This window comes from Miniopterus natalensis, chromosome 14 (genome assembly GCF_054644295.1).
Source record: "Miniopterus natalensis isolate mMinNat1 chromosome 14, mMinNat1.hap1, whole genome shotgun sequence".
Classification (NCBI taxonomy): domain Eukaryota; kingdom Metazoa; phylum Chordata; class Mammalia; order Chiroptera; family Miniopteridae; genus Miniopterus; species Miniopterus natalensis.
In genome coordinates, this window is record NC_142094.1 from 13,243,670 (window position 1) to 13,268,580 (window position 24,911).

Consider the following 24,911-nt stretch of genomic DNA (forward strand, 5'->3'; position numbering starts at 1 on the left):
AGATAGATGATAGATAGATAGATGATGATAGATAGATAGATAGATAGATAGATGATAGATGATAGATAGATGTAGATAGATGATAGATGATATAGATAGATGATAGATAGGTTGCTCAGGTGTCACAACATACAGAAGAACAAGTAAAGGTTTGACTCATATCTGCCTGACTCCAGAGTATATGCATTCTTTCCATTGCACCGCTTGAATCCCATAGCAACTCTTTTTTCTTGCAGCTATAGCAAAGTCGAATCACCGAACCACTACTAGGATTCCACAGTACAACTCTAGAAAATAAATAACCTTGACTTTCTCTCTTAAAAAAAAAGTCCCAGATTCTCATAAAAACATGTTTGTAACTGAAGTTAGCAGCCTGAATGTAATGGAGGAATGAATGGATGGTGAACAGATAAAGACACAGCTGTTATGACTTCATTAATATTGCCTGGGAGTGCATCCTTTGGTAAGTTAAATGCTACTTTCTCAAAAGCTGCTTAACGAAGGGAGCGTGCTACCATTTGTTTTCTGAAGCATCCACATTTAATGTGTTAAGCTCTTTCACCTACAATAAGAACTTGGCTTTAAAATACTTCATCAATTGCTCTGACAGCAGGACTCATAGTGTCCAGAACCAATGAGTTTACAGACTGCATTTGCCATGTTAAATATTCATAGCTGCCCAGAGGTAATTTGGAAACAACTGAGCATTATTTTTGCCTAATTTTCATCATGTAATAAGCGGAGTTACACCTGGAGACACACAAACTACTCTTACTCCAATCCCTCCTGCTCACCTACCCCATTAATTCTGCTTATCTTTCCGCACTCCTCATATCAACTTTAATTCAGCCTTCTTAGAGAATGAAGTGTGAAATAGAAACAGGCCCGTTGGGGGCTTCATTGTGGTTATGGCCCCAAAGCTAGGGTTGCCAGGGAAAATACTCAACACCCAGTTAATTTAAATTTTGTAAGCAACAAATAGGTTGTTATATAGATATGCCCCATGCAATTCATTAAACACTTTGTGTATCTATAATTCAAATTTAAGTGTGAGTTCTGCATTTTTACTTGCTAAATCTGGCAACCTTACCCACAAGGCATCTTCTAGAGCTGAGGTCCTAGTCGAGTATATGGATATCCCTGACTCAATATGCTTGGAGCCCAGTGCAGGGACAGTGAACAGAACATACCATCTTTAATTATGCTGGTAGGAAAAGATTGTGGGACAAACGTGGGCTTTGGAGACATTTCATCTGGATTATAATTCACCTTTGCTACTTATCAGTTGAGCATATTGCTTTTGCTTCCATTGACTTTGTTTCTTCATGTGTGCAATGAAAAAAATTACCTTGCTAGACTTTTTAAACTAACTTTCTTTGCCCTGAATCCCTTTGTCTTTGTTCCAAATATAGATAGCTTCCTTGAACACACACCAAGTAACTCCTCACATCTGGTATCCCCACAGGATGCTAAAAAAAAAAAAAAAATACAGAATCAATGTTTTCCAGGCCAAAAACCCAGCTACTCAGATTGTGGTGATTTTCCATAACACATGTTTTAGATTCCTAGTAACTTTGAAAGATAAAATGAGGTAACTCATGTGAAATCACCAACCATGCCCAGAAGTCATTCAATAGTCAGCAAATGTTAATTCCCTCCCTTCCATCTCTCTTAAGTATAAGCAAAAACAACCAACTCAGGAAATATTCTATAAGAAGATATCTGGTCAGTCAGGATCCTCTAGGACACTGGTCCATTTCTAAGGCTGCACAAAACACCTGAGTGAGTTGGAAGCTACACCTTTGAGAAATCCTCATGCACCATCCACTCCTTAAACAGGGGAGATCTCCAAAAGTAATTTTAATGATTGACTGAGAATTATCTAGAACTAAACAACATGGCCTTACGTTTCTTTGATATTTTGTTTATACTGTTTTTTAACTATTTAAGAAACCTAAGAGTTAAGAAAACCATACACCATTTAAATTCTTTTAAAATTATTAATTCAATAAATATTTATTGATCTCTTGTAATTATCCTAAGCATTTCATCTCTTATAAGATGCAATGATGAGTAAGTTCTGTTCTCATAGAACTTGTTTTCCCATAGGGAGACTTACAACAAAATTGAACAAATAAATAAGTTAGACAGTAATAAATTCCATGAAAAAAACACCAAGAGACTAATTTGAATGATTTAGGAAAGCCATAATATAAGGTGGCCAGGGAATGTCTCTTTGGAAATGTATTTGAACTGAAGTCTTTATGATGAGGAGGAACCAAGCGTGTGCAGGTGAGTAACATAGCTAGTATGGAGAGAACAGCTAGTGCAAAGGCCCTGAGGTAGATAGAAGAACTAGGAGAAGGTGGGTGAAGCAGAAACCTGGTGAGCTTGGAGGAAAGTGGTGGGAAGTGAATCAGGGAAGTAGGCAGTGCCAGGCTGTGGTGGACTTGGCATGGCAACAAATGATGTCTGTATTTCACTCTAAATCCATTAGAAAGTTTCATGCAGGGAATGGCATGATTTGATCTACATTTTAAATAAAAGTTATATGTAATTTAAATCATAATGCAGTTTGCCTTTGCTGATAAGGATCAATATTTCCAAGCACGTTGCTTCACCCTGGTCCTGTTAACTTCAACTTCTTCATTGGGATGTTTCCTCTTCTGCCTACAGAAATCCTACCCTTCCCGCAAAGACCAGTTCAGTCCGCTGTGCCCGTGGCTCTGCTCATTGCTCCTCATCCCACTGCTTCTCCAGGAATCTGCCCTGGGTTCTTTTTCTGTGCTTGACACAGAATAAACAGAAATTCACCTTTACAACACCCACAGTTGTTCAAAGAGCAAGCATTTGGTGGATATTTGAAGTAAAATCTTGAGCTTGGCCCACTAGCTGGGGTTTTGCATGCAATGCCTTCTGGCAACCTTCCACGCAGCTTTCCAAGGGAAATCTGATCACCCCCCTGCTTGGAAGCTCTGAAGGCTTTCTTTTACCGGAGAAAAATACTTCTTGGAAGGGCTTAGAGGGTCATCATAATCAGCCCTGACCTGATTAGCCAACCACAGCATCTACCGCACTCCCCTTCGCGGCACTAGGCTTCCCGCATTACCCAGGACTCCCGGCCACGCCCTAGCCCCCTGTGCTCTTCCGTCTCGGCCTTGCTGTGCTCTCCCTTGTCCCCTTCCCTCCTGTCGTCTTCTGCCACCTCCCAACTATGGGGACACCCTTTATTCTTCCACGTACAGGTGTCTCTGACAGTGCCAATGGGATGTGGGCCTGTCCTCCTCCGTGTCCCCCTCTCCCAGGATTTGCCAGAGTAGGGTCCCTAAAGCAACAGGCTTCCCTGGAAAATAATTCAGGAAACCTTGCCCGCTACCATCTGCTCTGAGCTTCACGAAGGGACGGAAGCATGCTGGAGGCCTTGAGGAGCCGAGCAGGGCCCGGAACCTGGCGTTTCAACTCCAACCCTATGGGCGTGTGTGAGCATGAAACACATGCTCACATCCTGCAGACGCGTGGGAGGCCCTTAAGTTTTGTAAAAAAAGAAAATCACCAAAAGAAAACATCCACTAACACTTCAATGAACGCCCTGCATGTTCTGAACTACAGTCATTGGCTTACAAGTGTGTCCCATGCAATGAGCTGTGACCTGCTTGAGAGTCTGTCTCGCTTGTCTTTGTGTCACTCTGGCCGGGCACAGGGCCTGACCCCCCGCAGGGGCGCCCCGGTCTGACTGTCAGAGCCGTGTGAGCCCACGAAGCAGACTCCGCGGGTGAAGAAGAACCCGCACCCCCTCTCTCCGGCTTTCGGGTGCTCGGCCCGCGTCCCCTTGTTTCCCTCTCACTCCTCGGGACAGCTGCACGTCTACCTCGCCGGCAGTTACTCTTGGGTGACAATCTGAACATCCTCGCTGCTCATTTCTTCCCCGTCTCTAGGGCGTCCCAGGAGATCTTCGGGATCTACCATCAACTTCTGTACATTTTGGGTAATTAACATATGTGTGTAATCAACCCGATACTGCTTACGATCTCAAATACTTCTTGAGTCTAATGTGAGAACATAAAAAGCCTTTCTGTCAGATCTTATTTCAATCTAATCAATCACCCTTTATAAAAAGTTCAATAATTTCATACGTGTTTAAGCTATGTCTTTGTTTATGCTGTTAATCAAAATGTTTCCCTAGAAGCAACTAGAAGCTCCACTCATGGCTGTTCTTGATCCTTCATATTACTATTTTATTGCCCCAAATCCACCCTTCACTAAATTGATGTAAAGCCATACTTTACCACATTACAAAATAAGTTCATGAGAGTCTAAGGTTCTATTGAAGTCTATATAGAAACTCCCAATCTAGTCATTTATCAGCTTTATAAAAATATATTAATTTAGCAAAAATGTAGTAGTAAACTAAGTAAGTTTTCAATGAACAGCACTATTCTTTCAAGTGGTTCACAGCAAATACCTTCTCAGTGTCTACCAATGAAACTTTATTTACCAGTTCTGGAATTTAGCTTCAAGTGTTTTTAAAGAAATGTCCATTTTCTCCTTTTTAGAAATCATAATTAAAATATCTGCATATTTTCCAGTGTATCTTTTGGCTGTGGCCATTCCTCAAAGGCCACGGGAAGTTTTTACTCTCACCTGCCAATTTTGTCAGAATTTAATTCTTTTGATTTAGTGGTCATGACTTGGTTTAGAGACTTTTACTTCTAAACACTGGATGCACCACTATGTGCCAATGACTAAGATTCATCCTGTGTATAATTAAGCCAAAATATTATCCTTATGGGTGTGACCAGGGAGTCTTGGAAATAAACAAATCAAATCAAGGAATCTCTTCCAAAAACAAAAACAAGAAAAAAAAATAATTGGAGGGACTTATGTTCCATAGAGCTTATTAACACTTGTACTGAGATCCATGCTATGGACAAAAAAAGGTCTGTGGAAAGTAACCTCACAGGATGATCTGATTATAAATCCCTCACTGGGAAGGTGTTGGTGGATTGTCATGCCCCAGGCATAAAACTTCTCTAGTAAAAGGTTTCTCTTTGCCTTAAGCAAGCCCACCCTGTCTGTCCATTGTTTCTGTGTATCTAGGCTAACACACTTTTGAAATAAGACACCTACCCTCAAAAAAGCACAAAATCTTGTTAACTATCCTGGAATCCAACCCCTACCTTTTTTCCCATCTTCATATAATCTTCTTCACTTTTCTTTCTTCATCTCAATTACATAAAAAAAAAAAAGCTGCAGAACTGTCATTTTGCTGAGCACTTGAGATCTTGCTCCCTAGCATAAGTCCTCAGTTTAGCTCAAATAAGCTTTTATAAAAATACTCTACAAGTTTGGGCATTTCCTACATTGACAATGTTAAAAAAAACTTATAGTGTGAAGAGAAAAGCAGTGGTCATATTGCTAAAGAGAAAGGTGAGAAAACAAAACTGTGCAAAAGTTTCTTCGGTGGGGTCTTGGCAGGTCATTGGAGAGATGGTTCACCTCACTGCTCCATTTGGCAAATGTCTCCAATCAGAGGAGATGGAGCTTTAGACCCAGCAGCATCCAACAGTAGGGCCACCCAACTAATGTCATTCAACATATAGTGTGTCATCACAAGAAAACCTACAAGCACAATACAACTTTTGTGGGTTATCCTACATGAGAGACTTTTTGTACACTTGGTAGTTGTAGTTCTGAATGTAAAGCTATAAACCGGCCTCTGGCTCATTTTTTATTTTTTTGCTGCTTGACAATGTGAGTTGCTCACCCAAGATTCTTACGATATCATGGTGTTTGGAAAACATTATCCTCAAACCTTAGGGCCAGATGCAGAACTGCACTGCGGCCTGGAACACTGCCGGGGGACAACTTCTTCGAGTCCTCCTGAAGCTCTAATTGTGCGACATGCCCACCGATTATTCACCATTAGAGCTCCAGGGGTCCCGAGGAAGACAGGCTTAGGTTCAAATCCTGTATTTGCAACTCCCTTGTTCTTTGAATTAGATGTTTCACCTAAATGTACCTCTGCTTTGTCATTTATAAGAAAGGGATATAAATAGTTCCTGCCTCATGTATTTAATAAGAGAATGCAAATGTTGTGGCACATGTCTAGCATTAAATAATGTTGACTTATATTACTCTGACACGTCTGATTTCTCATGTAGTTTAATATAAGAAAAGCTAAACAAATACTTTATATCGTAACCCTTCTACAAACACACATACAACTATATTTGTATATAAATTTCCATTCTATATTACAAAGAAACATGATATATTCAAATGAATAAAAATTTTTTTTTCCCGTAAACCTAAGTCAGAAATTTCAGCCTAGAGAAAAAAATCCTTACTTCTATATCTCTAATGAAATTCAAAAATTAGGACATCACATAAATTCATTTGACTGAGACGTGAGCCTGTTAAATTTAAAGGAACACACTGCAATTCATTCATAATAAGCAGAGTAGCATTAAGGAAAATAGCCCCACTTCCCATCATCCAAACAGAGTTTGAAACTGTTCACTGTTCAGATTACCTTAAGTGTGTATATGGTAAAATTTAATTAATAACTTTGTTAGTTCTGAATCTATCCATTTCTAAGCTTCTCATTAAAAAAAAAAAAACAAAAAACTCAGTGTTTCTTCTTAAACTTCAAAATGCAGAAATTATTTAAAAAAATTTTTTAAAGGTTTCAATTTAAATTCTGATTTTTTCCAAGTTTTATAAATATTTTGATTTTAAAAAATGTATACTACAGCTTACTCAATCAAACCTTGCTTAAATATATTATGCTATCCTAAAAACAATGCCAAATCACAAACAAAACATTTAACAGACAGTTTGTTTTATTTTCCCATGTAAGACTGAAACACATTAGCATGAAAGATTTCCCACCTGGTCCACAGCTCTCCCTGTGGGTCGCTAACATGGTTGCAAACGGCTTTGCACCTGCTTTAGGACAAACATTTTGATGCCTAGAGTATCAATGTGGAGCTCGAATGAAGTAATGAGATGAGCTCCGTGCCTGAGCCCCCGACACAGCGGCCAGAGGGTTCCCAGATGAGAAGCAGCCCTTCGTGCCCAAGGTGCCTTCCAGACCTCGCCACTCAGACGTGCCCTTGGGCCCTCTGGATGGCCGTCGGGTTTCCCTCGCAGCTCCGCGGGTGCTCGCCTGTGCCATCTGATCTGTCCGCATGTGAGGGAGGCTCAGACATTGCACCCTAAGGACCTCAACTTTCCCTCGTGCATGCCTGAATGAGTAGGTTAAGTCATGAATTCAAAAAATCGTTTTGGTTATTGGTTTAACATGAACTAAATTTTTCCCCAAACACCTCACAATTTTGTGTTTTCATGCACCTTGACTACTACGCTATTCCAGAGCAGCATTTGTTGTTGAAATGTCCATTGTAGCAATCCCAGAAGCACCATTATGAATGTAATTAAAAATTCAGGAATGGCATTAAGGAAAAGTCCTTTTGAACACTGACAGTTTTATGGACATTAGCTTTGGCATGGCTTACTCAATAGGGTAGGTATTCTTTACAATTAATAAATCAACTCAGAAAAGTTTTTGGTTAAGTGGTTTTAGTGAAGCTGATATTCTCTCTCTAGTGCTAAAGCAGTGACTCTAGAGACCTTAGAGGCCCAGATAGACTGAAATAGAAAGGTTTGCCCTAAAGTGGGAGCAACAGAGTGAGTATAGCTTTGGGCTATGGCATCCCTGGGTACAGTTTATCTGCTTCGGCTGGTACTCAGCTTAAATGTTTCCTCCCCTGGGGGGTTGTCTCTGAATTTCCCAAGCCCATTTAACATTTAACTTTCTTTCTTTCTTTCTTTCTTTCTTTCTTTCTTTCTTTCTTTCTTTCTTTCTTTCTTTCTTTCTTTCTTTCTTTCTTTCTTTCTTTCTTTCTTCCTTCCTTCCTTCCTTCCTTCCTTCCTTCCTTCCTTCCTTCCTTCCTTCCTTCCTTCCTTCCCTCCTTCCTTCCATTATATTTTGCCTATGTCATTTTTATTTATAGCACCTCTTATATTATTACCACAATTATGTGTAGCTTTCTCTCTCTTTTTTTTTTTTAGTGTCAGAGCCCTCAGACATAAAGGAATGTGGATTTTATATCTGTATCTTCAATATTCTATGTATCTGGCACATAGTATAATAAGTGTATGTTGATTAAATAACAATATGATTCTTGAAACGTGATTTGGAGTTCCTGCTATAAATAAGGATTTGTATGAAGTACTCAGGTGTTGAGTCTGATCAATAAGAGTGCACACAGATGTGGCTACTGGCTAACAAAGACTTGGAAAAAGTACATGTGTTTCAGATTATCACCTTGTGAACTATGTTCCAGCTCAAGGAAAGATGAGATTAACATTGTCCAAAGCCAGAATGAAGAACTGACAATAAAGGAGCTCTAGAGCTCATTAAAACAGAGCTGGTACTGATCATTTTCAGTGCACCAATATACCCACATGATTAAATTGCCTACATTTCTGCTTCCCAGTGAATTTGTACCTAGAGATGCCTTAGTACTGGGATGAAGTCACCTGCAGTGGAAGAAATTTTATTTATATGAATTCTAAAGTCTCAAGTTAAATATGAAAATATTTGTTTCCAAAGCAACAAAAATAATTTTTACATCTTCAGTTAGAGCAACCTGTGGGGGTAAATAGTGCCTAGAACTAGTGAGATTCATGAAAACAGTTTCTTTACTAACCTAGTCAGCATTACCAACGAGTCTTCATTAGTTGCCATTGTCTGGATGCGTGTGTAATCCCTTTAACTCTGCCTTGTTGCCCATCTGCTTCCCTCGTGGCCATCTCTGCTGGAGTGAAACACTCACACACTGAGATCTCATTGCCTGTAAGGCTTTCGAGCTATGGTTTGCCTCCACCTTTTGAAAGGTTTGCTATGTCCTTAGTCTTGAGTTTCATATGGATCATCTACATTTAAATGATCTAATGGTTTTTCACCTACAAGTACCTAAATTATTTCAAATGTTTTAATAGACCTCTTAATATGTATCTTGGTTCCTTAGCAAATTGTGATGCTATCAGGTGTCAGTGTCACTGGAGGGCCTCAGGAAAAGCCCAGGAGGATGGTGAACATTGATGCAGCAATTTCTGTTTACTGTAACCACAGCCACACCACTTTGTGCTTTCTGAAGCTACCCTGTCCCCACCTACCACCCGTGAGGTATTTCCTGTATCAGTCATTCTGCTACATAACAATTAAACTGAAGCCTCTGTTCTCCAAGCCTCCAGTCACCACAGTCCAGTGGGACAAATTGTGTCTCCACTGTGCCCAGTGCCCATTATCGTCACAGTGACCATTATGCTCAGACTTCCATGCTGCTAATCCTCACCATCAATAAATCAGAGAAGTACAAACCACATGTCCTTCTCAACATACAATTTATACTCCCCTGCGTGACCGTGACCGTAATCTTCTGTACTTCTTAGCCCAGATAACTACAGTCTCCTTTCCCTGCCAACTTCTTTTAGTATTCCCATGATGACTGCTCATTGAGTCCACTGAAATAGCCACCCTTCCATCACTTCTTTCCATACCACGTTACATTTCTAAATGCTTCCTTTGAATATTTTCTAGATAGATGTGATAAAAACTCTTAAGGGCAATAAAATGTAGGAATTGAACTGTCTTTGCCTTTTCTATAATCTAACACTGAGATAATAGAGCACCAGTAAATAATAACATGTAACAGGGAGATTCAATTCCAATATAAATATGCAATCTCTAATAGCTAATTAACCCTAAAACTTCCAGCCATACGACTACCAACTTGCCATCTTCTCTCAGATATAACAAAGGCTTCCAGAACTCAGCATTTCCAAACCAAATCTATGAAACATTTCTCATAAATTTGTTCCTTTCTCAGTAGATGGGCCCATTTTTTATTTAATATAAAAACTATAAACCCTGCAGTCATCCTAAGAATCTCCTCCTTCTAGCCTTCAACTTCAATTCCTCTCAAATACTTGTTGATATCATATTTATCTATCCAACAATGTTTTCCTATATCTTGCCTGCCACAGGTGTTAAGAAATTTGCAATTTTATGTTTATTAGTATTATTGCCTGATTATCACCTGTAAGCTTATTAAACTATAAGCTCCATCGAATCATTTTTTTTTGTTCATTTTCACATTTTGTCTCTAGCATTTTGCCATTTTTTCTTTGCTTATAGTGAGTATTTGATAAATATTTGCTGAATGAATGGGCGAATGAATAAATGAAGATAAGTAAATTCCTAAGTATTACCACAATGGGCACCTCATGTATGAAGCAAGTATTTATATCCTTACCATGTAAGAGAAGAACCTGAAGTTTAACAGAAGCCAATGAAGCAGATAATTATAAATTTGGAATCAAATTGAGGTCGTCTCCATCTCACTAAGTTTAACTCTTAAGGATCTTTCCACCTTTGCGCCATGATGCATATCAACCCCAACCCCCCCTTTTTTTCATTGCACTTATAATTTAGACTCAGAAAAGTCTGACCCATTCTAAATATAATTATCTATGAATACAGAGAATAGTTCCCGTGGAAGGCATTGTAATACCTTTAAAAGCATGCAGATCACTGCAAGTACTTTTAAAAGAAATATTTTAATTTTATAAAATGAAAAGTTTATTTATTCCATTCTCAAAACTAAGATTGATACCAAAATGCATCCAAAGCAATCATCATGCAAAGGGAATACAAATTACAGCAGAAAACAGCAAAGGTGACATTTTGAACCATCACAATTATTTTCTATCATTTATTGAGTGTTTGCCACCTTGTAAACATTGTGCTAAGCAATTTATGCATGAAGCAAAATAAGAACGATTATTATTCCTATTCTGAGGATAAGAAAATTGAGAATTAGAGCAAACAATCAAAGCCAGGAACCCAGTCTAACTCCTGTATGATTCCAGAGCTGCACTTAACATTCAATTGAATTCCCAATAAGTAGTTAAGTCTTTCATTTTGAGCCATTACTTAGTGGAAAATCTATAAAAACATTTCTTACTACTAATAGCATCTGATAATGAAACATTTCAAGTGTAATTAGACGAGGAAGGAGAACACCAAATACATTTCAAACTTCACTTTATCCAGATATTTAAGAAGCAAATGTTGAGTCTTACCCATGAATTCGATCCCCAAGTGGTCTGCTACACCGAAGTCAGCATGGGAGAAAGGGAGACAGAAGGAGAGAAAATAATTAGAAAAATTTCCACATGGAAATCAATGCGTGTAAGAGTGCTGTTTCAGCAAAATAATGCGTCTGCATCTTAACTGCATGTTTTTTGGGGAAAGATAATTTACAGGTCGCCAACAATAAGGGGTGCTCTGAACACGATTGCTATTTCTCCGAAGCCTGGAACTTGAGGTGGAACACTATTGCATCACTTACCAAGTATGCGAAGTATAAAGTTAAGCTTCAAAAGGAAAGAGAGAAATGTACAGACACAAAATCTCTGGTACCAACGTGATTTTTAGAACTCATGATGTTTCACGTAGAATGACCGCTTGTTCAACATAGACATTTGGGCTCTGTGCAGTGGAGAAGTAAAGGACTCCGGCATGATCGGCCTTCGCCAGGCGCTCATCACCTTCATTAAAAAGCAGTGATGTTGGATTTTTTTTCTTCTTGTTAGATAAGAAAACCGCACTTCAGCGAGATTAAAATCTTACATTGGTCCCAGAAAGAGAAGGAAGGCAGATCTGGGGCACATATCCGGTCGATCTGACCCTTAAGTCATATTACTATTAAACTTGACCACTTCCTATGACAAATGAATGGCAGTGTGTTCATGTCCGTGGGGACAGCCCACCGTTTTACCCGCTAACGTCTGCCTGCAACCAGCAGTGATAAGCTGAGCCCAGCTATGCCCAGGCATTCGACCTGAGGTTCGTTCATTTAAGTGGTGCTTCATTTCATCACTCAGTTATTCACTTATCCACTTTATAAATTCATTTCGTTATTTAACGATGGTTTCTGTTGCAGCAATATGTTTCTTAAATGAGAATAAATGAAAAAAAGTATTGCTACCATTGTATTTATTTCCAAGACTGATTGCTGAGCTTCCTTTTATGTATTCTTTATTTAGCAAAGGAGCTTTTCTTTTTAGAAAATATGTATTTAGTGATCTTGAATAATTCAGTGCTTTTCCTATTTGTAAATAATTCATTTTTTATTTAATTGTGGTAAATAAATATATATACATATACGAATCACATAAAAATTGACATTTTAACTATTTTAAGTGTACAGTTCAGTGTCATTAATTGCATTCACCATGTGTGTTACCATCACCACTATATTTCTCAAACTTTTCCATAACCCCCAAGAAAAAAAACTGTACCCACTAAACAATAATTTCATATTTCCCCTTCCCCCAACCTCTGGTTACTTCTAATCTACTTTCTGTCCCTGTAAATTTACCTGTATATAGTTCATTTTTTCACTGACCTATTTTAATTGAGAATGTGTCTCATATAAAGGAAGATTTTAACAAAGTTTTAAAAAAGTAGAAGCATTATTTTCTTTACATGACTTTTTTTTGACTGCTTAATATATACTGATATATATTTAGCACACTTTCATGAGAAGACAAGATTTCTGTTCTCAAGTAATTCAGAAATAAGTGGGAGCCCACAGTGAAAAGGCTCTGGTAATTCTTAGTAACAGGGCTATAGTGGAAAACCACAAAATATATGTTAGGTAGAGAGACCAAGGACCCATAGGCTTGCTCCTAAGAGAAAGCTAATGTATTATGTAAAAGAATGTAGATCGAAGAAAAGTTGGCAAGACTGTTTTGAGTTCTAATGTGAATGTGAATGCCCATGGTTCAGCTCCCTGCTATCAGGAAAGCCAAACTTGAGACAGGTATTGGTGAAAAAGGAAAGACGTTTATTCAGGTGCTGGTCACCTGAGAAGATGGGGTACTCTGATTGTCACAAAGCCCATCTCCACATCTCAGTGCAGGCAGAGGTTTTTACACAGAGGGCGAGGGAAAGCAGAACAGAGAAATCAAGGGGAGGGAGTTGAAAAGTTCTCTACATGCAGTCCAGCACAGTCTATTCTGATAAGGACCTAGAAACCGGTCCGGTGATGGCCTGGTGTGCATCATCCTGGCTTTACGTCACCCTGGTTTTATGGTTGAAGGTTAGCAATTATTCTAGAGATAGAATGACTGAAGGTCAGATTCCTTATCTTCTGAAGGTAGATCCTAGGACTTTTGTACAACCATGCTATTTATTTATAAGCTACATATTAGAGTCAGCAGTGACTCTAATATGTAGATCAATGTAGATCGACTATGTAAAACAATGTCAAAAGAATAGTGGGGTGGGGGACAATTCCCCACTGTTACACATAGAGTATATACCTTTCAAAAAGGTTAAGGGGTCACAGGGCGAGGGACTAGGGTTCACCACAGGCTACCAAGTATATAACTGTGTTATTAGGGGAAAGAAAATGTAGGAACAGAGTAGCAGCTGGTTCTTAGGGCTGAATCTCTCAGGCCTTAGGGCTTCAACAGGGAGGAAAGGAGAGCTGACAAGAGAGTGAGCTCACTCCTGGGGGTCGAGGCAGGTTGGGTACTGTGTTCAATTTTATAATGTTATCCTACAAGGAGAAAAGTATTATCAAGGATATTTTTTTCAGCTACTTAGGTAAGAGTTAGGATATGAATGTAGGTTAGATTCTAAATTCCATGCTCCCTCCACTAAAATACGTTGTGTCATTAAATATATAATTTTATTTTTATCACCACACATACATTTGATTTTAAAGTTTATACATGGTGCTCTGGTTGATGTGGCTCAATTGGTGGGCATGTCATCCCATACAACAAAAGACGGTGGGTTTGATCCCTGGTTGAGGCATGTGTGGGAGGCAACCGATTGATGTTTCTCACATCTCTCTCTCTCCCTCTCTCTAAGATCAATTTTAAAAAAATTATACGTTCGTGAATAAAATTTGTAAAGTGAAGAACTGATACCTTTTTTACTACTTTCTAAAAGTAATTCCTGTTAATTTTTGGTTTGTTATTTTCAATCTTTGCTCGGTATGTGTAAAATAAATTTACAATCAATTTTAAACAAAATCATTTTGCATTATGTGCCTAAATTCAAGGACTCTCTGTGGCCATTTCAACTCTATATTCCCAATCCTCTGTTTTCCTCCATCACATCAGAATTGACAGGTTGTTTTTTACTATTGAGAGTAAGCCCTGACATTACTACTGTGGCCCGCCTCACACCAGACAGGTCATCAATCACGGAGAAGGAAAAGCCACTTTTCCAGAAAAGCACATAGCCCCATTCTCCTAGTCATGGGTTTTGCTCTGAAACCTGGCCTCTTTGTGTCTCTTCTCGAAAGCTGTGTTACTGATTTCTGATGAACAGACACACTCTATTTTACATTGTCCTCTCTTCCTCTAAATAAGAACACTCATTTGCATCCAAGGAGGAGCAGGCAGACTTGGAGGCTGCGCCACGTGCTTATGCAGTGTAAACTCAAGAGGGGCGTTTTGTTCTGTAAAATGAAATATCAAAACAGGGTCACAGCTGAGGTTTATGAGTGACTACTTGTTTAGGCCGCTCTTTAAAGATGCATCTTGTCTAAATAGCTTGTAGAATTTTCCTGTGAAAACATCTTGGAGCATTAGACTTAGCTCTGATTCCATGTTCACAATTATTAATTGAAGAACTAAATAAGAATTTCCATTATATAAAAGAATTGTCCATTCAAAAAATACACTGCTTCTTTGGTTATATAATTAATGATAGTAAGCCTGAATAGGTGAGTACACTAGGGAATCTTGCTCTCAACACCCATGATCATTCCCCAGCATCTCCTCACATTTTATCGACTTTCTCAACTTCTCATATTTTCTCAATGGGCACTTCTACACACTTTATTTCATATAATTTTAAAAATTAGCCTGTAGAGCAGTGCTATGAAGCCCATTTAATAGTGAAGACAATAGCTTCTGTGAAAAATGAGATGCTTAGGGTGGAAAAGGATCTTAAATCCCAGGAGTGAAGAAGAGCTGTTTCTTTTGCTCACTGATTTATCACTCTAGCCTATCACAGAGTCTGGCATTTTGTTGGTGTTCAATAAATATTTACTGAATGAATAAAATGTCACCTGTTCGACCCCTTGCCCACTGCATGTGAGATCTGGATTCCTTCAAAGTGGATCCAGTCTGTTTTCTGTCACCTCAGCTTTTAAGAATTCCAAGGAACATGACACCTCTGGTGGCAACTCTTTTGATATTGAAAAAACAATATTGACAAATGTTTCTAGAAAACCCTCCCAAGCAAAAGTATATTTAATTACCCCTTACAAGAATCTACAAATCTGGAGTTCAAAATTACCGGATTAATAAATATTCAAATAAATCCAACATATGCCTATCTTTGTCACATGATTTTTGTATGTAATTTAAGATTCATCTGAACAAGTCATCAACTACAAGGAAAAATATTAAGTGTGTCCTGGTAACTAAAATAGCATTATTTATGCTATGTCAGGATTTACCCCTTAGTCATTTCAAACCATTTAAACAATCATCCAAATAGTTGTTTTGTACACGTTGAATAATTCTAACTTTTAAACTTCAATCTACTTTTGTATCAGTGAAGACATACAGAAGAGATGATGATTAATAGACATAAGGGTTAAAATAAAATAGGATCAAAATTAAAACAAGACAAAAGAAGGAGTCGAAAGGAGTATATGGCAATCAGCATTACATCTGTTTGTAATCATTAATTAAAGCCTTTGTTAACAAATTGTTTTAATACTATGTTTTTAATCATACTCCTAAATTCAAAATTGCAATGTCTTCATCATGAATAATAATTCAGGAGAAGATGGACACATTTTAAGAAAAAGTACTCTGAACTACATTCCACCAAACAAACAACAAAGACGACTAACTCTCACCTCCCGATGGAGATCACAGCTTCAGAAACATGGAGACCCCAGAAAAGGAGTCTTCTGTGAAAGACAGAGGGACCAAAAGGAAAGGTGACCCAAAGGACCCGTGTGAGGTACAAGATTCTTGGCCTTGGACCAACTGTCTAAGGTATTTACCTGGAGCATCAAATGCAATGATATAATGGAGCTGGCCAAAATCCCCAATCATGATGACGCAAGAGGAGAGAAAGTCCATGTCAAGAAAGAAGCAAAGAGAATTCATTCTAGGAGGCAAGGTAAGGTCCTAATCAGAAAGAGCTTCATTTCGGTTAGGGCTCAGGAAAATGGGCAGCAGCAGAGATAGTGTGATTTATGATAGGTTGGGGTAGCTGTTTCAGGACGAAGGCCAGGAACTAGCATGTGTTGGAAGCTTATTTTTGAGTGATGCCTGATACCATCAAGAAGTTGGGTAGGACAAGACAAGACAGACCTCATAGTTTGGTTTCATCTTTTTGGCAACTATTCTTTAAGTTGGGCTTATATTTAGCGGCCTCTGAAGGGCAGGCTTGTTCATTGTCAATGCCTACTTGACTTTGTTGGCTGTGCTTCCCTGTGTTCAAAGGTATCCATTTGTATTGTATTACAAGTAGTTCTTCAAATGCAAAAGGTAGCTGGCTATTTAAAGTTTTCCTGTAAGGAATCACTTAAAAATATGAAAAGAAGCACACCCATTTCCCCTACCTCTCAAGCATTCTGTCCTGCCAAGCCTTCCCCAAGTAAGCCCCATACCCACATACCTGTTCTTATTCCAGCACCTGCACTAGCCCTGAATATCTTTCCAGATGGACTTCCAAGTCTTCAGTCTACAGACTCATTCTATCTTTGAAGGGCCAACTCCTCCTGAAGCCATCTCTGAAAGCCTAAAATAATGTCATCTGCTGGGTTTTTATAATGGGATCTGTATTTAGAAGTAGGATCATTATGCCTTGAAATACAACTAGCAGAGATATGTCTATACCATAACCAATCAGGGAAACTTGGACCTGCTTCCGCATCCCCTCTTCACTTCCCTTAGTGCCTCTCCAATAGCAGATGACAAGTAAATGTTTATTGAATCTTATGGAAGGTATATTGTTGTGAGCTTTAAAAAAAAAATCACATTTATAAACCACAATGTTTCCTCTTGGCTATATTTGCCACCTTAGTCTTTCAGATTTTCTGGGCATTTCAAATAAGTTTCCATTAAAACACGTGCAACACTCCCACTCTATATCTGGAGTTATATAGTTTATTTTTCTTTGACTTGTGAATCACCAGAAGGGTAGAAAAACAAAAGGAAGAAAGAAATAGGAAAAGCTTTTCTTTCTCCATTCTATCCCCTCCGTCAACTGAGGCCTTCATCTAGGTGCCTGCTCATATAAGAAGTTCTTATCTTAATGTCTTTTGAAAAAAAGAAAAAAGAGAAGACAAAGTCTTGGTAGCCAGCACGGTTGCAGAGTAAAGCCTCCAGAAGGCTCCTATCCATAACCGCACGTGGCCTCCACTCCCAGCCTTGCCCCGGCCTCTTTCCACTCACAACCTGAGCTCTGTCTGTGGAATGAATGAAAGTGCTTCAACGCAACATGCATTTTAAAGCTCCAGCTTGTTGGAAGAGCTGCTTTCTCCTGCCCATCTTTTCAAACTAGGCTCAAACAACCCCCAGACAGGTGCCCTTTCCAGTAACAAGTACTTTGCTCTTTCAGTTCCATCCCGTGGTCGTTTGTCTAGCAGTCTCACTTTCTTCCAGACTACGTGCCCTATCTTGCAGGCAGTAGCTGCTCGGAGCGTTTCTGTTGACTGTATACACAAGTGGACGGATAATGAGTGTCTGAATCAATCAATCAATTTAAATTTATTTGTTTAAATGCACACATTCATGGTAACTAATATTTGGTATAGTGCTCTTAAAGTGATGCATAAAATCAGGAAACTGGGGAGGAAATGTGGCAACACTATGGTTTCCATTGTTAATTAGGTCTCATTGTTTCATTCTGACAAGATTAAGCATTCCAATACTGGGGGCATCTTAATTGAATATTTAACACTATATGTTTTTTGTTTTGTTTTTTAAAATAAGCACTGGTATGGGAATAGTTTCATAGCTTATGATCTTATGCTAGTTATTTCTGTTACCAAGCTTAAAAGCCACATCAATTTGTACTTAGAAACCCTTGAACACCTGGGAATAGTTGATAATGAGTATGAGAGAGGACACATTTGAGATAACTAATAGATTAATTTATTACTTTTCGGACTTAAAATGTAAAAGTAAGATGACTTTTTTTCCCCTAAATGCATAATCAGCTGAGAGTGTTATTTGTCTCATTTGAATTAAAAGAACAATTCTTTTTCTACCTGCTTCCTAAATCCATTAAGCAGTTAATAACATAAGGACGAATGTAAGCTTCTTTTATTTAATAGAAATAAAGAAATGGAAATTAAACTGGCAGAACTTTCTCCCATGATGGCTTCCCCCAGAGTAGCTAGATTATTCTTAGTAGCGCAGAGAAGTCAAAGGAAGCTTCTTTATTAAAATAATGGAAGAAAGCATTATCTAATTTTGCCTGTAATTAGCCGGGGGTTCAGTCGAATCCAGGTACTTTGAAGTTCTTACCCTCATCCTCCCACTACCTTCTTCTATAGTCTTAATATCTCTCTCTATATATTTTCTAGATACTTCAATGGAAATAATCACTCTGCTGGGCATCCTATTAGTGAGATAAACTTTTCAGAATGGTGTGCGGATGTCAGGAGCTGAGTATGGATGAATTTGTAAAGCTCTAATTGTACGTCACTTACACATTAGTGGCAAGGAGAAGGCATAGGCCCTACAACACTACCCGGCCAAGCAGCACCTGCACTGCCGCCCCTGAGGCTCGGCGTGACTCCCGCTCACTCGTCCTCAGAGCGCCCTCCCCGGGACAGTGCTTCGCAGATGGCGCGGCCTAACCTGCCCATTTCGGGAAGACTCTCTCCCTAAACCGCCCTCAGCCTCGGGAAGCCTCCGCCTTGCTCACCCGCCGTGCGCGTCAGGCAGCAGCGATTCAGCCCCGCCCGCCTCTGCGGCCCCACCGCCCCGCTGGCGGTACTTTGTTGGGGGCTCGAGCAAGTGCACGCCCAGGTGGAGCCCCTCCGCCTGGAAATTCGCATCCTGGTCTGGAGCAGAGAGGGAAACTTACCAAAGATATAGGATGGTACATACTTCATATTGTAACACTTTCCAAGGAGTCAGAAAAGGAGAGCGAGGAGTTTAGAAAGTGCTGTTTTACATAATATGGTCTCTGATAAGATGCCTTCTCAATGAGTGGATTTCATCTGGCTGTCCATGCCCGAGCTAGGCGAGTCATGGGGGAAGAGGGGAGACGCCCTTGGACGTGAAAGCAGGTGAGGGCTGGGCTGGGCTGCCATCTGGAGGGGGCATTAAGGGCAGAAAGAGCAGCCAGCCCACGGCTCCAAGGAGACAGGGTGTTTCTGGGCGTCAGGGTGTCAGGGCGGTTGAACTGGGCAAGGGAGAGGGAGACGGTCGTCGCGGTGCGGTCAGAGTTAACGGAGGAACAAGTTGTATCGGTCTGTTTTTTGTTTTGATGATGACTTTGGCTTCTCTTCCGAGTGGCCCAGAGCCACAGAAGGGATTTTTGAGCAAAGGAATATGACGTGATGTGACTTTGAAAGCATCTCCCTGGCTGCTGTGCGGGCAGAGACGGCAGGGGGAGAAAGGTGAAGGCCGAGAAATCCGGGAGAAGGCTACCGGGTGCAGACTTCCAGGCGAAGCACGGGTCACCTTAAATCCCTGGGAAGCTTCCCTCTCAGCTCCGGACCCGGGTGCAAGCTTCCACGAGGGAGGGCTCCACTGCGCGTTCAGTTGCTAGGGCTGCCGTCGCAAAGCACCACAGCGGGCGGCTTACACAACGTACAGTTATTGTCTTGCGGTTCTGGAGGCTGGGAGTCAGAGATCGAGGTGTCAGGGGGTTGGTTCCTTCTGAGGGCTGTGAGGGAGAATCTGCCCCATGCCTCCTGTTACCTTCTGGGGCGTTGCTGGCAATCTTCGGCATTCCTTGGCTTGTGACTGCATCACCCAGTGTCTGCCTTCATCTTTACTGGTGTTCTCTCTGTGTACATGTCTGTGTCCAAATTTCCCTTACATTAGTCACATTTGATTAGGACCCACCAAAGTGACCTCATTTTAACTTGAGTACATCTGTAAAGACTTAATCTCCAAATAAGGTGATAATCTGGGGTGGGGATTCAGAATTGAGGGTTAGGACTTTAATGTATATATTTTAGAGACACAATTCAACCCATACCAACCTGTTTGTGTTTTGTTCATTGTATAGCTGGTGCAAAGTAAGTGCTCAACAAATACTTTTTGAGTAAATGAATGAGATTCATCATCACAGTAAAAATCCAGATCTAGAGCAAATTTAAACATTAATATTTTCCGGCTCTGTGTAACCTTTTTATCAAAAAAATCAGAGCTCTAATAGTATTGGTCTTTTTACAGCCATTTTTATCTATCTATCTATCTATCTATCTATCTATCTATCTATCTATCTATCTATCTATCTATCATCTATCTATCATCTATCTATCTATCTATCTATCTATCTATCTATCTATATCTATCATCTATCTATCTTCTATCATCTATCTATCATCTATCTATATCTATCTATATCTATCTATCTATCTATCTATCTATCTATCTATCTATCATCTATCTATCTATCTATCTATCTATCTATCTATCTATCATCTATCTATCTATCATCTATCTATCTATATCATCTATCTATCTATCTATCTATCTATCTATCATCTATCTATCATCTATCTATCATCTATCATCTATCTATCTATCTATCATCTATCTATCTATCTATCTATCATCTATCTATCTATCTATATCTATCTATCTATCATCTATCATCATCTATCGATCATCTATATATTTATCCATATAAAATCTCATTTTAATTATTTATTTCAACCTTTAGCAAATATTTGCTTAATGCATAGTCTCTAATATGTTTTATGAAGACTTGTGCAGGTATTATAATTTTAAAAACTCTCTCCGAAATTCTATGGGCTCAAAGTATAGTCTCTAAATCCAGATTTACCCAGCATCTCTGTTTCTACCAATTGAACCCTTGGAATGAAGACTGTGGGTACAAAAATTTAAAGATATGGTCTGTCCCCTAAAAAAGGTTTCAGACTAGAATGAAGAAAATGAAATCTTAACCATTGAAATGTATTGAACCACATGACTGGCTAATGATAAGAAATTGACTGGCTTTATAAGAAATTGACTTTATAAGGCATATATTGCTTAGTGGTACCTGAACAAATATGGTAGGGTAGAAAAAAAAATTAGCATTTGATTATATAAGCTTTAATTCTGATTTTGTCTTTCAATAACCATGTGTGATCTTAGGCAAGTTACTTAACCTTTCTATATTTCAATGTCATCATCTATGTAAGAAATAAAATGCATACCATTTATGAAATGATTAAATGAGACGACATATCTAATTTTGTAGGCATTGCTACTTGCCTACTTACTATCCATTCTCTTCTCTACCACAGTCTTTTCGAGGTGTCACTGTACCCAGCAAAACTCCTCCATGTTTCAGCCTTCTTTGCACCATTTAGGATGGCCCCATGACACAGGCCTGTTTGATAGCATTGGAATGGACTAATTCTAGATTTGACTTTCAACAAAGCTCTTTGTAAGCAAACAGATTTCATCGATCTTTTGATGAATTAGCCATTTGCTAGGTGCCCTCCTCAACCCGGAGACTGGAGGGTAGAGCCATCCTGCAGGGGGATGGAAACCACAGGCTCAGCTGGGCCTTGAGAATAACTTAAGGATCTGACTCCTGACGGGGGCCTGGAGCGCTGTCCCAGCCCCAACCCCCTGCGCCCCTGCGCTCTTCATCACGCCAGACAAATGAACCCTGAACTTTCCGACTTTATTGTTTAATGGGGTGTGCTGTTACTTGCAGCTGAACGTAATCTTCACTGGCACCCCCGGCACAGGCTCGCAGTCACAGCAGGCGTGCGCTGGTTATGCTCCATTTGGCTGTATTTGAACAGCTCGCCCAAAAAACAAGCTACTGCAGAGTTCATTTATGATAACTTTAGATTTATATTGTTTGTGAATAAGCATCTTTTTTTCTAGAAACTGTTTATATGCTGTTATACCCAATTATATGCAAGTCTTCTTACAATTGTTTATTATTTTATCATCTTTATAAATATACACACACACGCACATTTTATCTTGACATTATCCTCATAATCTTGAATTCCTGCTGGCTGGTCTGCTTTTTCAAGTAGAGAATCTTCTCCCTCTGAGTCTTTAGCAGTCCTTCCAGAATTCACATTAAACAGCTTACCGGAGAATTATCTTCATTCAGTAATCCGTCAAAGTGAACTCTATTTGTTCCATAAAATGCTTTCTAATAGATATTTGGAAGGCAGCAGCAGCATCTGCTGCTATAATCCCCCAAATTTCAGAAAGCTGAAATTGAATATTTTCTGAGCATTGTGGGCTGTATTATCTTCCCTTTCAGAGATGCTTCTCTTTCAGAGGCTCTTTTTTACCCGAATCTTGTGCCAAGCTTTCCAGCTACGTCTTCACTTGTAACCACAATCCTTGGGTTAGAAAAAGTCTCCTGAATGTTCTGCTTGACACAGAGCCCTCATTCAGACCTCAGTGGGTTATGCCACATAATTAAAAAGGTGATATTCAATTCTCCAAGTTGTTCTGAATCTATAGGCCCACCCAGGAAACAAGATAAAGAAATTCAGGAGGAAATTCTTCACCCTAATGGTAATGATGAAATACACAACAATTAGAGTGGGTTTCTCAACTGTGGGCTGTAGACATCTGTATTAGAATCAGCCAGAGTGCATGCTGAAAACAAATTCTATTGGTGGCATTTTTAATAAACTCCCAGGGTTATTCCTATGCACTTTAAGAGTGAAATCTACTAAATTATCTCTGTGTGTTTATGTATGTGTACATGTGTTTATGCTAGCTGAAGGGGCAGGCTGCATGGATATTTCTTCTCAGTACATTCTGTGATTGGCTTTCACAGAAACATTCTAGGTAAATAAAACTGACATTTGTGGTCCTGGCCAGGTTCCTCAATTGGCTAGAGCATCATCCCAACAGGCCAAAGCTTTCAATGAGACCCAGAGTCAGGACAGGTACAGGAATCAACCTCTGATTATGTAAGTAAGTGGACCAACAAAGTGATCTCTCTCGATCTCTCTCTCTCCCTTTCTCTCTCTCTCGAAGCAGTTAAAGAAAAAACAGAACTGTTGTGTCTTTCTCATTTTGAGCATTTTTTTTCCTTTTGCTAAAATATTTACACTCTTCCATGTCAATTTTTCTCTTTTGCATGTGGCAAAAGTCACATTTCCTTGTTCTTTCCATGCTTCTTGCTGTTCCCAGTGTAACCATTGCCCCTAATTTCTATCCTTCCTCTGTCCACGTTCATAAGAATTTTTAGCATCAGTGCTCTCTTTTTGCTTGCCCAGGTGTGTTTTAACGCCCCTCATGCCTTCACATATAAGCACATATTGACATTTTTTTTCTCCCAGTATGACAGCTTATTTTGTAGGGCAGCAATTCCTTATTTTCAATCATAATATACGTGTGAGAAAGGAAATCATTTGGCCTCATCAGGAAGGCATTTATTGAGTAGCAAAATCCCAGAGGACTGTTGTCAGTTTGTGGCAGCAAGAGAAATGAGGCAGGGCCATCAACTTAATTTTATTCCCAGGTATTAGAGGAAGGAGAGAGTTAATAAGCATTGATCACCATTAGGACAAGTTCTGAATTAAGCACCACCACTCATGTGTATAAAACTCAAAACAGGCCTGTGACGCTCCACTAGCAGCTCTTTGTTCCAGCCTATGTTTTAGGAATCTGTAAATAGAAGCAACAGGATCAGTTATCTAACACTGCCTTAATGAATCGCATTGTTCTTCTGGGGAAACAACGTCTTCATTTTGCAAAATGTGTCTCAATCGGGTTTTTAGTTATTTTAATAAAAGCACAGTTTCTTATTTGTGCAGAGGCTTCTGGCTCCTAGGAGATGAACTATTTATATGAAAGTTCATATAGGTGGTTGAAGTTATAGACAGAATTACATCCCTAGAGATTTTTTCCCCATTTTCTAAATGAGAACATTTAACCTCAGCGGGGTTAACCTAAGATTGTGTAACTGATAAATAATAGTGTGATATTAAAGTCAAGTTTGTGATTCCAGATATATACTGCATCTATAAGAGGCATTAAATTACTTTAGTGATGGCAGGGTCGGAATTCAAACCCAGATTTTGGTCTCCAGGGAGAGCCGTTTTCCTAGCATATGTCTCCACCTCAAAGGAGTTCTTGGTATTTGGGTGAGTACACCACATAGCAATACTGCCTCAATAGGGCCTAACAGCAGAGTCCATCATTGTGGATAATGGGACTTAATTAGAAAGAGACACTAAAGGAAATGTTTTTTAAGCAAACAAATGAGGCACTAAAAAAGAATCACTCACCAGAACATATTAGCCAGCCAGCTTGCTTTTATAATTTTTTCCATTGTCTGTGATTTATTTTACTTCACTAATATGTAGAAAATGAACCTTAACTCTCAGTTATAGTATTGATGGTCTTAATTAATTTCTCTCTCTCTCTCTATGTGTGTGTGTGTATGTGTGTGTGTGTGTATATATATATATAATTTCTTTTCAAATCTCCTTAACCATGGACAAAAGCTATATTGAGGTTTCCATTGTAATTACATAATTGCATTTGATCAAACTCTTTTTTAATCTAATGTATTTTACCTCATATATTTAGTTGCTAGGTAGATTGGTTTATGTTGGTTAATGGTTGGTTATCATCTTGATGAATTGTGCTTTTTAAATTCT

The 24,911-nt window shown here is 39.2% G+C and overlaps 1 protein-coding gene across 4 annotated transcripts in view; it reads right to left on the minus strand.

Annotated features, from left to right (window-relative positions):
• Positions 1-24,911, minus strand: part of NRG3 (neuregulin 3) — a 953,370-nt gene that overhangs the window by 104,693 nt on the left and 823,766 nt on the right. For 3 of the 4 annotated variants that reach the window (XM_087824120.1, XM_087824119.1, XM_087824118.1), the window contains exon 4: positions 11,152-11,178. In XM_087824120.1, the coding sequence (XP_087680246.1) occupies positions 11,152-11,178 (27 nt within the window). The remainder of the gene's footprint in view (positions 1-11,151; positions 11,179-24,911) is intronic. The other variant, XM_087824121.1, reaches the window with a different exon arrangement.